This window comes from Rana temporaria, chromosome 13 (assembly GCF_905171775.1).
Source record: "Rana temporaria chromosome 13, aRanTem1.1, whole genome shotgun sequence".
Lineage (NCBI taxonomy): Eukaryota > Metazoa > Chordata > Amphibia > Anura > Ranidae > Rana > Rana temporaria.
In genome coordinates, this window is record NC_053501.1 from 15,050,709 (window position 1) to 15,063,725 (window position 13,017).

Genomic DNA, 13,017 nt, shown 5'->3' on the forward strand with positions numbered 1-13,017 from the left:
ATTGTGTGCAATATTTCTTTGGCCGCTAGGGGCGCTTCCGTTGTTTTCGGCGTAGAATATGCAAATAAACTAGTTACGCCGATTCACAAACGTACGTGCGCCCGGCGGTAGTTTTTTACGTTGTTTGCGTAAGTCGTTTTCGTCGTAACGTTGCTCCTGCTATTAGGTGTCGCAGCCAATGTTAAGTATGGACGTCGTTCCCGCTTCGAAATTTGAATTGTTTGTGTCGTTTGCGTAAGTCGTTCGCGAATAGGGCTGGACGTAAATTACGTTCACATCGAAACCAATACGTCGTTGCGCCGTGCTTGGAAGCGATGCACGCTGGGATATGTACACGGACGGCGCATGCGCCGTTCGCAAATCACGTCAGGTCATCACATATTAGCATAAAACACGCCCCCCCTTCCACATTTGAATTACGCGCGCTTACGCCGGCCCCATTTACGCTACGCCGCCGCGACTTACGGAGCAAGTGCTTTGTGAATACAGCACTTGCTCCTGTAAGTTACGGCGGCGTAGCGTACATACGTTACGCTGCGCCGCCGTATCATTGCGCGCCCCTACCTGAATCTACCCCATTGGGATTTTTTCCTCCCAAAAAAGATGTAGGTCAAGTGGTTAAAAATCTACATTGCAGTGATCTTCGAGTTGCCGATTTTTTGTTTTTATAATAACACATTTTTATTGATCACTCTTTTCCCAAACCAAGAATGGAAATTGTCACACTGCCCCCTCCCCACCCCATAGCGCTGAGATGTCAATTGTCTCCTGAAACCTGAGAGTACCAAGATGGCGGCCTGAGCCTCCGGAGAGCCTTTCTTTACCCTTGCGCATGCTCAGTAGGAAGGCTCCGCCTCCTCGGACTAGTCACACGACCCCAAGCTGCGGCTGCGCGGTTTGCACAACGTCACGTCCTGAGCCGAGTGTGTGGAGAGAGGCGCCATGTTCTCGGGATGGACGCCTCGGTATGGCGGCCCCTCCGCCTACCCTACGCCCCCACCGGGGGACCAGGGACTGCAGAGCTTTCGGGACCAGCACCGGGCCCAGCTGGAACAGCTCCAGAGGATGCACCACAAACAGCTGGAGAATGTTCTTCCTCTAGGGGCCCCCGCCCCCCCCAGACCATACTACCCTCCTCATCAGGCCTACCACTACCCTCCCCCCTACACCCATAATGTGCCCCCTCCGGGGTACCAATCCCCCGCCCTCCCTCTGGAAACCGAAAAACCGCCCCCACCACCCCCTGCAACGGATCACCAGCCACCGCCGCCCCCGCCTGACGGTGCACCCCCCGGCAACGAGGAGGTAAGTCATTGTGTGATACCCTGTGTGGATGAGAGGGGCCCCTGAATGAGAGAGTGAGGGTCCTTGGTGGGAGGGGAGAGGATAGGGGGGGTCCCCCTTGTGTTGAGGGGGTGAGTGGAGGAGAGTTCCCCCCTGTGTGAGGGAGAGGGGGTCCCACCTGTGATGAGGGAAGAGGGAGTGAGTGGAGAGGGCCCCCCTGTGTGAGGGGGTGAGTGGAGGAGAGGGGCCCCTGGGGGTCCTGAGTGAGAGAGTGAAGGTCCTTGGTGGGAGGGGGGTCTCCCCTGTGAGAGGAGAGGGGGGTCTCCCCGGGAGGGGGTGAGTGGAGGAGAGGGGCCCCTGGGGGTCCTGAGTGAGAGAGTGAAGGTCCTTGGTGGGAGGGGGGTCTCCCCTGTGAGAGGAGAGGGGGGTCTCCCCTGTGAGAGGAGAGGGGGGTCTCCCCGGGAGGGGGTGAGTGGAGAGGGCCCCCCTGTGTGAGTGGGGGGGGGTCTCCCTGGGAGAGGAGTGGGGGGGGTCTCCCCGGGAGAGGCGTGGGGGGGGGTCTCCCCGGGAGAGGCGTGGGGGGGGGTCTTCCCGGGAGAGGCGTGGGGGGGTGGTCTCCCCGGGAGAGGCGTGGGGGGGGGGTCTCCCCGGGAGAGGAGTGGGGGGTCACCCCGGGAGAGGGAGAGGAGAGGGGGGGTCTCCCTGGGAGGGGGTGAGTGGAGAGTTCCCCCCTGTGTGAGGGAGAGGGGGTCCCACCTGTGATGAGGGAAGAGGGAGTGAGTGGAGAGGCCCCCCCTGTGTTGAGGGGGTGAGTGGAGGAGAGGGGCCCCTGGGGGTCCTGAGTGAGAGAGTGAAGGTCCTTGGTGGGAGGGGGGTCTCCCCTGTGAGAGGAGAGGGGGGTCTCCCCTGTGAGAGGAGAGGGGGGTCTCCCCGGGAGGGGGTGAGTGGAGAGGGCCCCCCTGTGTGGGGGGGGTCTCCCCGGGAGAGGAGTGGGGGGGGGTCTCCCCGGGAGAGGAGTGGGGGGGGGTCTCCCCGGGAGAGGAGTGGGGGGGGTCTCCCCGGGAGAGGAGTGGGGGGGGTCACCCCGGGAGAGGGAGAGGAGTGGGGGGGGTCTCCCTGTGAGAGGAGAGGGGGGGTCTCCCTGGGAGGGGGTGAGTGGAGAGGGCCCCCCCTGTGTGAGTGGAGGAGTGGTGGTCCCCTGGGAGAGGAGAGGGGGGTCTCCCTGGGAGGGGGAGAGGAGAGCGGGGGTCTCCCTGGGAGGGGGTGAGTGGAGGAGTGGGGGTCCCCTGTGAGAGGGGGTGAGTGGAGGAGTGGGGGTCCCCTGTGAGAGTGTCCTGGGTAAGTGGAGGAGAGGGGTATGGGTGAGCAGAGGAGACGACCCTTTTCTGAGAGGACTGTGCATATCTGTGGTCGGGTTGCTGTAGTTTACCAGGAGTACAGCTCTGTGTATTTATTATTGGGGGAGGGATCTGGAATCTAGTACTGTATACAGCGCCTTCAAAAAGTATTCATACCCCTTGAAATTTTCCAAATTTTCTCATGTTACAACCAAAAAGGTAAATGTATTTTATGTGATAGACCAACACAAAGTGGCTCATAATTGTGAAGTGGAAGGAAAATGATAAATGGTTCAAGTTTTTGTTACAAATATGTGAAAAGTGTGGGGGGTACATTTTGTATGGCGCCCCCCGGAGTCAATACTTTGTAGATCCCTCTTTCTCTGCAATTACAGCTGCAAGTCTTTTTGGGGGTGTCTCTACACATCTAGAGAGGGACATTTCTGCCCATTCTTCTTTGCAAAATATCACAAGCTCTGTCTGATTGGATGGAGAGCGTCTGTGAGTCACGAGCGACTAGAGGTCGACCGATAGAGGGTTTTTCTCTGCCCGATGCCCACATTTAGAAATCGGGATGGCTGATATTTTAGGCCGTTCCCCCCCCCCCCCCCCATCATCATCTCAGAAAATCTAGGGTGGGGAGGAGGTTATTGTTTAGGGTGGAGAGGTGGGGTGCAGCCTATCAGTGTCCCATCATTGCCACCTCATAAGTACCCACCAGTGCAACCTGTCAATGCAACCACATCAGATTCAGTGCAGCCTATCACTGTCCAATTGTGCCTGTCAGTGCAACCTCTTCTGTACCCACCAGTGCAGCCCATCAGTGCCACCCCATTAGTGCCTACCAGTTCAGCCCGCCAGTGCCCACCTCATTGGTGCCCACCAGTGCCAAGCTGTCATCACTGCCACCTCACCATTGCCCATCAGTTCCCACCAGTGCCAAGCTGTCATTCACTGCCACCTCATCAGTGCCCACCAGTGCCAAGCTGTCATCCACTGCAACTTCACCAGTGCCAAGCTCATCAGTGCCAAATGCCTAGCTGTCATTCACTGCAACATCACCAGTGCCCACTAGTGCCAATCTCACCAGTGCCAAGCTGTCATTCACTGCCAAGCTCATCAGTGCCCACCAGTACCAAGCGGTCATTCACTGCCAAGCTCACCCGTGCCAAGCTGTCATTCACTGCTACCTCAGTGCCAAGCTCATCAGTGCTCCCACCAGTGCCAAGCTGTCATTCACTGCCACCTCATCAGTGCCAAGCTCATCAGTGCCCACCAGTACCAAGCTGTCATTCACTGCCGAGCTCACCCGTGCCAAGCTGTCATTCACTGCTACCTCAGTGCCAAACTCATCAGTGCCCACCAGTGCCAAGCTGTCATTCACTGCAACATCACCAGTGCCCACTAGTGCCAATCTCACCAGTGCCAAGCTGTCATTTACTGCCAAGCTCATCAGTGCCCACCAGTGCCAAGCTGTCATTCACTGCCAAGCTCATCAGTGCTCCCACCAGTGCCAAGCTTATCAGTGCTTACCAGTGGTAAGCTCACCAGTGCCAAGCTGTCTTTCACACTGACGCCTCATCAGTGCCCACCAGCGGATCGCTTCCGTTCTTTCCCCTCGCATGGCCAAAGACCTCCATTTGTACCCTGACGTGCTGCGCGGCCTGCCTCTGCCTCCAGACTACAATCCCTAGAATGCCGACTTCCTCCACTGGGGAAAAAAAAGTCAGGCAGCGGCCGTGATCGCAGCCGTTTAAAATAGACGGGGGGGGGGGGGATTTCCACCCAGCTTATCCCTGCCTCAGGTCCCTAACAATCGGCCTTTTTTTAGATAATAATCGGCCGCGGTGTCCCGCGATCGGGTCACAGAGAGGAAGAACAGGGAGAGGCGAGTGTAGATAAACCTTCCCCGTTCTTCCTAGTGTGGCTGCCAGTGATCGTGTGTTCCCTGTGTTATGGAACTACGATCAGTGATGTCACACGCACAGCCACGCCCCCCCACAGTAAGAACACTCCCTTAGATCACACTTAACCCTACAGCGCCCCCTCCTGGTTAACCTCTTCACTGCCACTGTCATTTTCACAGTAATTGGTGCATTTTTTTTGCACTTTTCGCTGTGAAAATGACAATGGTCCCAAAAATATGTCAAAAGTGTCTGATGTGTCCGCCATAATGTCGCAGTTACGAAAAAAATCTCTGATCGCCGCCATTAGTAGTAAAAACAAAATTATTAATAAAAATGCCATAAAACTATCCCCTATTTAGTAAACGCTATACATTTTGCGCAAATCAATAAATGATTATTGCGAATTTTTAATTTTTTTTACCAAAAATATGTAAGAATACGTATCGGCCTAAACTGAGGGAAAAAAATGTATTTTATATATTTTTTTGGGGATATTTATTGTAGCAAAAAGTAAAAAATATTGCATTTCTTTTTAAATTGTCGCTTTATTTTTGTTGCGCAAAAAATAAAAACCGCAGAGGTGATCAAATACCACCAAAAGAAAGCTCTATCTGTGGGGAAAAAAAGACGCCAATTTTGTTTGGCTGCCACGTTGCACGACCGCGCAATTGTCAGTTAAAGCGACGCAGTGCCGAATAGCAAAGGGGTGCCGGGTCTTTTACCTGCATAATAGTCCGGGTCTTAAGTGGTTAAAACCATTTATTATTTTCCTTCCACTTCACAATGATGTGCAACTTTGTGTTGGTCTATCACATAAAATCCCAGTAAAATACATTTATATTTTTGGTTGTAACATGACAAAATGTGGAAAATTTCATGGGGTATGAATACCTTTTTTATTTTATTTTCTTAAGGCACTACAGGGTTGGATGATCAGTGAGGGGTGATGGGATAGTAATGTATAGGGTTTGGTGATGGGCTAGTAATGTATAGGGTTTGGTGATGGGCTAGTAATGTATAGGGTTGGGTGATGGGCTAGTAATGTATAGGGTTGGGTGTTGGGCTAGTAATGTATAGGGTTGGGTGTTGGGCTAGTAATGTATAGGGTTGGATGATCAATGTTGTGTGATGGGCTAGTAGTGAAAGGGGTTGGATGAGTGTTGGGTGATGGGCTAGTAATGTATAGGGTTGGATGAGTGTTGGGGGATGGGCTAGCCTAGTAATGTATAGGGTTGGATGATGGACGCATAATGTATAGGGTTGGATGATCAGTGTTGGGTGATGGGCTAGTAATGTATAGGGTTGGATGAGTGATGGGCTTGTAATGTATAGGGTTGGATGATGGGCTTGTAATGTATAGGGTTGGGTGATGGGCTTGTAATGTATAGGGTTGGGTGATGGGCTAGTAATGTATAGGGTTGGATGATCGGTGATGGGCTAGTAATGTATAGGGTTGGATGAGTGTTGGGCTTGTAATGTATAGGGTTGGGTGATCAGTGATGGGCTAGTAATATATAGGGTTGGATGATCGGTGATGGGCTAGTAATATATAGGGTTGGATGATCGGTGATGGGCTAGTAATGTATAGGGTTGGATGAGTGTTGGGCTTGTAATGTATAGGGTTGGGTGATCAGTGATGGGCTAGTAATATATAGGGTTGGATGATCGGTGATGGGCTAGTAATATATAGGGTTGGATGATCGGTGATGGGCTAGTAATGTATAGGGTTGGATGAGTGTTGGGTGATGGGCTAGTAATGTATAGGGTTGGATGAGTGTTGGGTGATGGGCTTGTAATGTATAGGGTTGGGTGATGGGCTAGTAATGTATAGGGTTGGATGATCAGTGTTGGGCTAGTAATGTATATGGTTGGATGAGTGTTGGGTGATGGGCTTGTAATGTATAGGGTTGGGTGATGGGCTAGTAATGTATAGGGTTGGATGATCAGAGATGGGCTAGTAATGTATAGGGTTTGATGAGTGTTGGGTGATGGGCTTGTAATGTATTGGGTTGGGTGATGGGCTTGTAATGTATAGGGTTGGATGATCGGTGTTGGGCTAGTAATGTATAGGGTTGGGTGATGGGCTAGTAATGTATAGGGTTGGATGAGTGTTGGGTGATGGGCTTGTAATGTATAGGGTTGGATGAGTGTTGGGTGATTGGCAAGTAATGTATGGGGTTGGATGATCGGTGATGGGCTAGTAATGTATAGGGTTGGATGATCAATGTTGGGTCATGGTCTTATACTGTATAGGGTTGGATGATCAGTGTTGGGCTAGTAATGTATAGGGTTGGATGATCAGTGTTGGGCTAGTAATGTATAGGGTTGGATGAGTGTTGGGCTTGTAATGTATAGGGTTGGATGAGGGTTGGGTGATGGGCTTGTAATGTATAGGGTTGGATGATGGGCATGCGGTGATTTGCTGTGTTGTATTCTTGTAGGACCAGAAGCAGTATTGGTACAATCAGCACCTGTTTAACCTACAACAAAAAGCCAAGAACCTTGGTAGAGAAGCCCCTCCTCCTGCGCCAGAGACTACGGCACCACCTTCTTCAGGATATGGCGCAGCACCTCATTACCAGCAGCCTCCACCTCCTACTGTGGAGGAAGTCAATCCGCCATTGCCAGCGGAGGATGTTGTGGTAAGCTCAGTATGTGACAGTGGAAGAGAGGGCCGTCTCCCTATATAACCTTGTTATGGCTGGATTAGCCGGTCATGCTACTCTTCTAGCTGGAATCCTTTGTCACTCTCCTGGAATAAAGTGTTGAATTGAGGGGCTGACTTCAAATTCGGCTCACTTATTATGGGTCAATAATACAAAGTATGGAAGTAGGGGGCAGCCAGGCAGCTAGCATTTTCTAGCAATTTCTCATACATCCGGTGTTTATAAAGCTGGAATATGACACTAACAATTATTCAGTGTAGTTTTTTTTTATAAAAGTGAATTGTTTACAGTTAGGTCCATATATATTTGGACAGAGGCACAATCTTCATACTTTTGGCTCTGTACGCCACCAGAATAAAATTCAAAACTAAACAATCTAAAATGAATTTGAAGTGCAGACTTTCAGCTATAATTCAATTCAAGGGGTTGAACATAAATATCAAGTACAAATTTTAGGAACTGCAACTATTTTTTATACACCGTCCCATTTTCAGGGGCTCAAATGTAATTGGACAAATGAATATAATCATAAATAAAATGTTAATTTCTTAATATTTTGTTGAGAAACCTTCACTGGCAATGACTGTCTGGAACCCATGGAAATGACTAAAGACTGGGTTTCCTCCTTTCTGATGCTTTGCCAGGTTCTACCTGTAACTGTCTTTTTAGTTCTTTGTGGGTCTTTCTGCCTTTTAGTTTTGCCTTCAGCAAGTGAAATTCTCAATTGGGTTGAGATCAGGTGACTGACTCGGCCATTGCAGAATATTCTACTTCTTTTCCTTCAAAAGCTCCCGGGTTGCTTTTGCAGTGTGTTTTGGATTATTGTCCATCTGTGAAGCGTCGTCCAATCAACTTTGCTGCATTTGGTTGAATCTGGGCTGACCAGTATCTCTAAACACTGCAGAATTAATTTGGTTGCTTCTGTCACATCATTGATAAACACCAATGACCCAGAGCCACTGGAAGCCATGCATGTCCATGCCATCACACTGCACGTTCTACCATGTGACCACAGATGAGATGACGTTGTGTTCTTTGGATCATGAGCTGTTCCAAGCCTTCGCCACATTTTTTTCTTCCCGTCATTCTGGTTTTAGGCCAAAACTTTCAATTTTGGTTTCATCTGACCAGAGCACCTTCCACATGTTTGCTGTGTCCCCCACATGACTTCTCACAAACTGCAAACAGGACTTCTTATGGCTTTTTATTCAGCAGTGACTTTCTTCTTGTCACTCTTCCATAAAGGGCAGATTTGTGGAGAGACGACTAATAGTTGTCCTGTGGACAGATTCTCCCACCTGAGCTGTGGATCTCTGCAGCTCCTCCAGAGTTACCATGGACCTCTTGGCTGCTCCTTTGAATGTTCTCCTTGTCCAGTCGGTCAGTTTAGGTGGACGGCCATGTCTTGGTAGGTTTGCAGTTGTGCCATACTCTTTCCATTTTCGGATGATGGATTGAACAGTGCTCCGTGAGATGTTCAAAGCTTGGATTTTTTATTTTTTATAAACCCTAAGCCTGCTTTATACTTCTCCACAACTTTATCCCTGACCTGTCTGGTGTATTCTTTGGCCTTCATAATGCTGTTTGTTCACTAAGGTTCTCTAACTAACAAACATCTGAGGGCTTCACGGAGCAGCTGTATTTATACGGAGATTCAATTACACACAGGTGGACTCTATTTACTAATTAGGTGACTTCTAAAGGCAATTGGTTCCGCTAGATTTTAGTTAGGGGTATCAAAGTAAAGGGGGCTGAATACAAATGTACCCCCCACGCTTTTCACATATTTGTAAAAAAAAAAAATTAAAACGATTTATTTTCCTTCCACTTCACAATTATGTGCCACTTTGTGTTGGTCTATCACATAAAATACCAATAAAATATATTATATTTTTGGTTGTTACATGACAAAATGTGGAAAATGTTATTTTATTTTTTCTTAAGGCACTACAGGGTTGGATGATCAGTGAGGGGTGATGGGCTAGTAATGTATAGGGTTGATCAGTGAGGCCCCATTTACACTTTTGCGACTTGGGACTGCAAAGTCGCATGACAAGTCTTATCTTATGATTTCCAACAAGTACTATTCAAATCTGTGCGACTTCAAAGTAGTCCCTGTACTACTTTGGTCCGACTTTGATTCGAGTTGAGGTCCATAGACCATAAGTTCACCCAGGCATTCCCTGAAATGACATGACTTTCAAGTCGCAGCAGTGTGAAAGGGGTCTGAGGGGTGATGGGCTAGTAATGTATATGGTTGATGGGCTACTACTGTATAGAGTTGGGTGATTGGCAAGTAATGTATGGGGTTGGATGAGTGTTGGGTGATGGGCTAGTAATGTATAGGTTTGGATGATCAATGTTGGGTCATGGTCTTATACTGTATAGGGTTGGATGATCAGTGTTGGTCTAGTAATGTATAGGGTTGGATGAGTGTTGGGTGATGGGCTTGTAATGTATAGGGTTGGGTGATGGGCATGCGGTGATGTGCTGTGTTGGATTCTTGTAGGACCAGCAGCAGTATTGGTACAATCAGCACCTGTTTAACCTACAGCAAAAAGCCAAGAACCTTGGTAGAGAAGCCCCTCCTCCTGCGCTAGAGACTACGGCACCACCTTCTTCGGGATATGGCGCAGCACCTCATTACCAGCAGCCTCCACCTCCTACTGTGGAGGAAGTCAATCCGCCATTGCCAGCAGAGGATGTTGTGGTAAGCTCAGTATGTGACAGTGGAAGAGAGGGCCGTCTCCCTATATAACCTTGTTATGGCTGGATTAGCCGGTCATGCTACTCTTCTAGCTGGAATCCTTTGTCGCTCTCCTGGAATAAAGTGTTGGATTGAGGGGCTGATTTCACATTCTGCACACTTATTATGGGTCAATAATACAAAGTATGGAAGTAGGGGGCAGCCAGTCAGCTAGCATTTTCTGCTCTGCAATTTCTCATACATCCGGTGTTTATAAAGCTGCACTCCCGGCTGCAATATGACACTAACAATCATTCAGTGTAGTTTTTATTCCATGAAAAGTAAATTGTTTACACTTGGGTCCATATATATTTGGACACAGGCACCATTTTTTTTTTTTGTATAAGTGTTTTATTTTATAAAAGAGAGACAAAAATAAAGTGCAAAACAAATACAAAATACAGTGGCATTTGAACAATGTCACATTAACATAGTCCGAGCACAGTCAAGCATTACATCCGGGATACAGTTCTAAATGGGCTAAGGGAAGGGTGCCATTCCACCCACTCCGGACATTCGGTCCAATTGAGTGGGCATCCCCCCCAGCAAGTGCACAGGCACCGATACTTTTTTTTTTCAAGTACTCGCCGATACCGAGTACCAATACTTTTATTTAATTTCACTTGACAGTGGCACATGTGTCAATATTTTTATTTTATTTTCAATGCATTCTTCTTTGGGGGGGGGGGGGAGCAGTGTCAGTGTTTTTTTTTTTTTTTTTAATTATTATTTCTCTTTCGTTCATAGACGGACACAGCCTTCATTGACCTTAGGGTTATGCTTCTTCCTACCAGGAGATTTAGGCAGAATTCTACAGCACTTAAGGTGTTAAAAACTTTCCTTCATGCCGCTCCTCCCAGGGGGCGTGGCTCCCCCAGGCATAACCCCCACTCTGCTCTAGCAGCTTCAGTTTGTTTCTGCCTAACCGTCAGGAGAGTCAGGCTCTCTCTGGAGTCCTGGACTCTGGAGTTTTTCTTGCAATTTTCTTGCGATTTTTCTTGCGATTTTTCTCGCTTTTTATTATTTTGTTCCTGCATTTTTGAATCCTGCGATTCTTCTATCAACAGCCGACTGGGTGACAGGCTGGGTCCTCGACCCTTGTAGTCCCCCCAGGTTCGGCCTTCGAGCGTGTGCCGGCCCTCAGCTCAGCTTTGGGACGTCCACGACGGGCCCCTTTGCTCCAGGGGCGGCCGGGGAACTTCGGTTCTAGGGCACACATATGACCGGTCTTTATGGCCTTGTCACAGTGTGTCTGGCCGACAGCCATGCCGTTTAGCGGACGTTGGTTCTGTCCGGGATACCTCCAGCCGGTAGTCGCAGGACAGGTAAGTAGTGACCCTTGCTCAGGTAAGTGGTCTGGCTGGAATTTTCCCTGGGGAGGTCGACTGAGGGTCCGCCCTGCTTTCCTCTCTCCCTTATTCCTCTCCTTCCTTCCCTTTTGGGTAGCGGCTGTGAGGGGGGTTTTTTCTGGGGTCTCTTTATTATCACCGGGGCCTGTGTGCGTAGCGGGGGCTGTGTGTGTTCACTGCAGGGGGCTGTAGTGTTCTCTGCGGGACTTGTGTGCTGTTTTACTATGCTGCTGTGGCTGCTGGCTGTCTGTTTTTTTTTTTTTTTTTTTTTTTTTTTAAAGTGCGCCACGGCCGCCATTTTGCCGTAGTCGCGCCTTGTATATCTCGGCGGCCATTTTCTTGTGGTCCTTGGCAGTTTTTTTGCATTATGGCGGCCATCTTTAATTTTCGTTTGTCCTCGTGTGGCCGTTTTAGCGCTCGGAGAGACCGCAAATCTCTCCGTGGGGACTGTCAGCAGCGCAGCCGGCTTCTCAGCACATCATCAGGCTCCTCTCAGCGCGATGCACCAGGCGGGGTGGTGAGTTCCCTGGGGGCCCTCATGCTCAGAATAGAGCTGGAACAGCCGGGAGGTGACCGTGGGTGGTTCTCTGCTTAGCAGTTTGGGTAACTCGGTGGTGGGATGCCCTGGAGCCTGTACTAGGTACTATCCTCCCCACTAAGGCCTGAGTTAACCCTTGATGCCCCTCCCCCTGCCACTTCTGTTGAGGGAGTGTTATTTCTGAAGCAGCTAGTGCCTGGTTGGGGGGTAAAAAAGCGCCCCCTCCCTGAGCCTGCTTCGGGGGATGCCGCTGACATTATACTATGCCCGGCTATTGCGTCTGGTTCTGTGGTGTCAGTGGATGCGGGCTATAAAAACCCATGCGACCAAGGAATTTGTTGGAGCTCTTATTTTCTGCGGTTAGAGCTTATAGCTCAGTAACTAGACGGTTTGTGGTTTTGGCGGAGGTACCAGTTGTACCGGTCCCTTTTGGGTTCCGCAAAAACGCAGCGCACTGCAACTGTGTTCCTTATTTGGACTTTTTATGTTACACCGCAGTGTATATATATATATATTTATTTTTTGCAGTCCCTGAATGCTTTGCGACCCCTTTGTAAGTAGGTGGGTCTCTCCTCCTGTGGACCCTCCAGTGTCCGGATGGAGCAAAGCCGCCACGTTGCCCGTGGAAGGGGCTCCTGCCTGTGGGTACCCCGCTGAGACCGGTCTTGACGCGGTCTCTGGTGTCACAGACTCTGACTAGAGGGCTGTAGCTCCTGCTGCAGGAGCTGGGGGCACAAGATGCTGCTGAGCCCTGTAAGGACCTAGCTGAACGTTTGGTTCGGGGTCTGTAGTTCGTCTGTGAGTCGGTCCTGGATGCGCTTCCCTTGCTTTCCAGGGCCTCCGCCTGTGTGGGGGTGTTTGCGCCGCCTCGTGTGGCTTACATGCTGGTCTTCGGACCGATCCTCAAAGGGTCCTTGGTGGACTCACCCCTTTAGGGGTGGGCGGCTTTTTGGGCCTCCCGGGTTGGCACCCCTAGGGATGCCACGGGTGGTAAGAGTACGCTGCTTCCTCTGCTAGGAAGGGCAAGGAGCCTCGCCGTCGGCGAGGGCCCTCCTCTCCCGAGCAGTTCGTGCGCCCAGCACGGAGGGTATTCTGCAGGGTGCTAAGGCCCCCGCTGCGGGGCTGTGACGCGCCTGGCACCACGTGCCTTATGGGCCTGCGGACGGTATTGCTTCCGCATGTAGGTCTGC

At 50.1% G+C, this 13,017-nt stretch overlaps 1 protein-coding gene across 4 annotated transcripts in view; it reads left to right on the plus strand.

Annotated features, from left to right (window-relative positions):
- The first annotated feature begins 900 nt into the window (after window positions 1-900).
- The window catches only part of YLPM1 (YLP motif containing 1), a 60,733-nt gene continuing 48,616 nt past the window's right edge, over window positions 901-13,017 (plus strand). For 2 of the 4 annotated variants that reach the window (XM_040333182.1, XM_040333183.1), the window contains exons 1-3: window positions 902-1,305; window positions 6,970-7,170; window positions 9,704-9,904. In XM_040333182.1, the coding sequence (XP_040189116.1) occupies window positions 943-1,305; window positions 6,970-7,170; window positions 9,704-9,904 (765 nt within the window). In that variant the 5' untranslated portion in view covers window positions 902-942. Of the gene's footprint in view, window positions 1,306-6,969; window positions 7,171-9,703; window positions 9,905-13,017 lie in introns of all 4 variants that reach the window. The other 2 variants (XM_040333184.1, XM_040333185.1) reach the window with 2 other exon arrangements.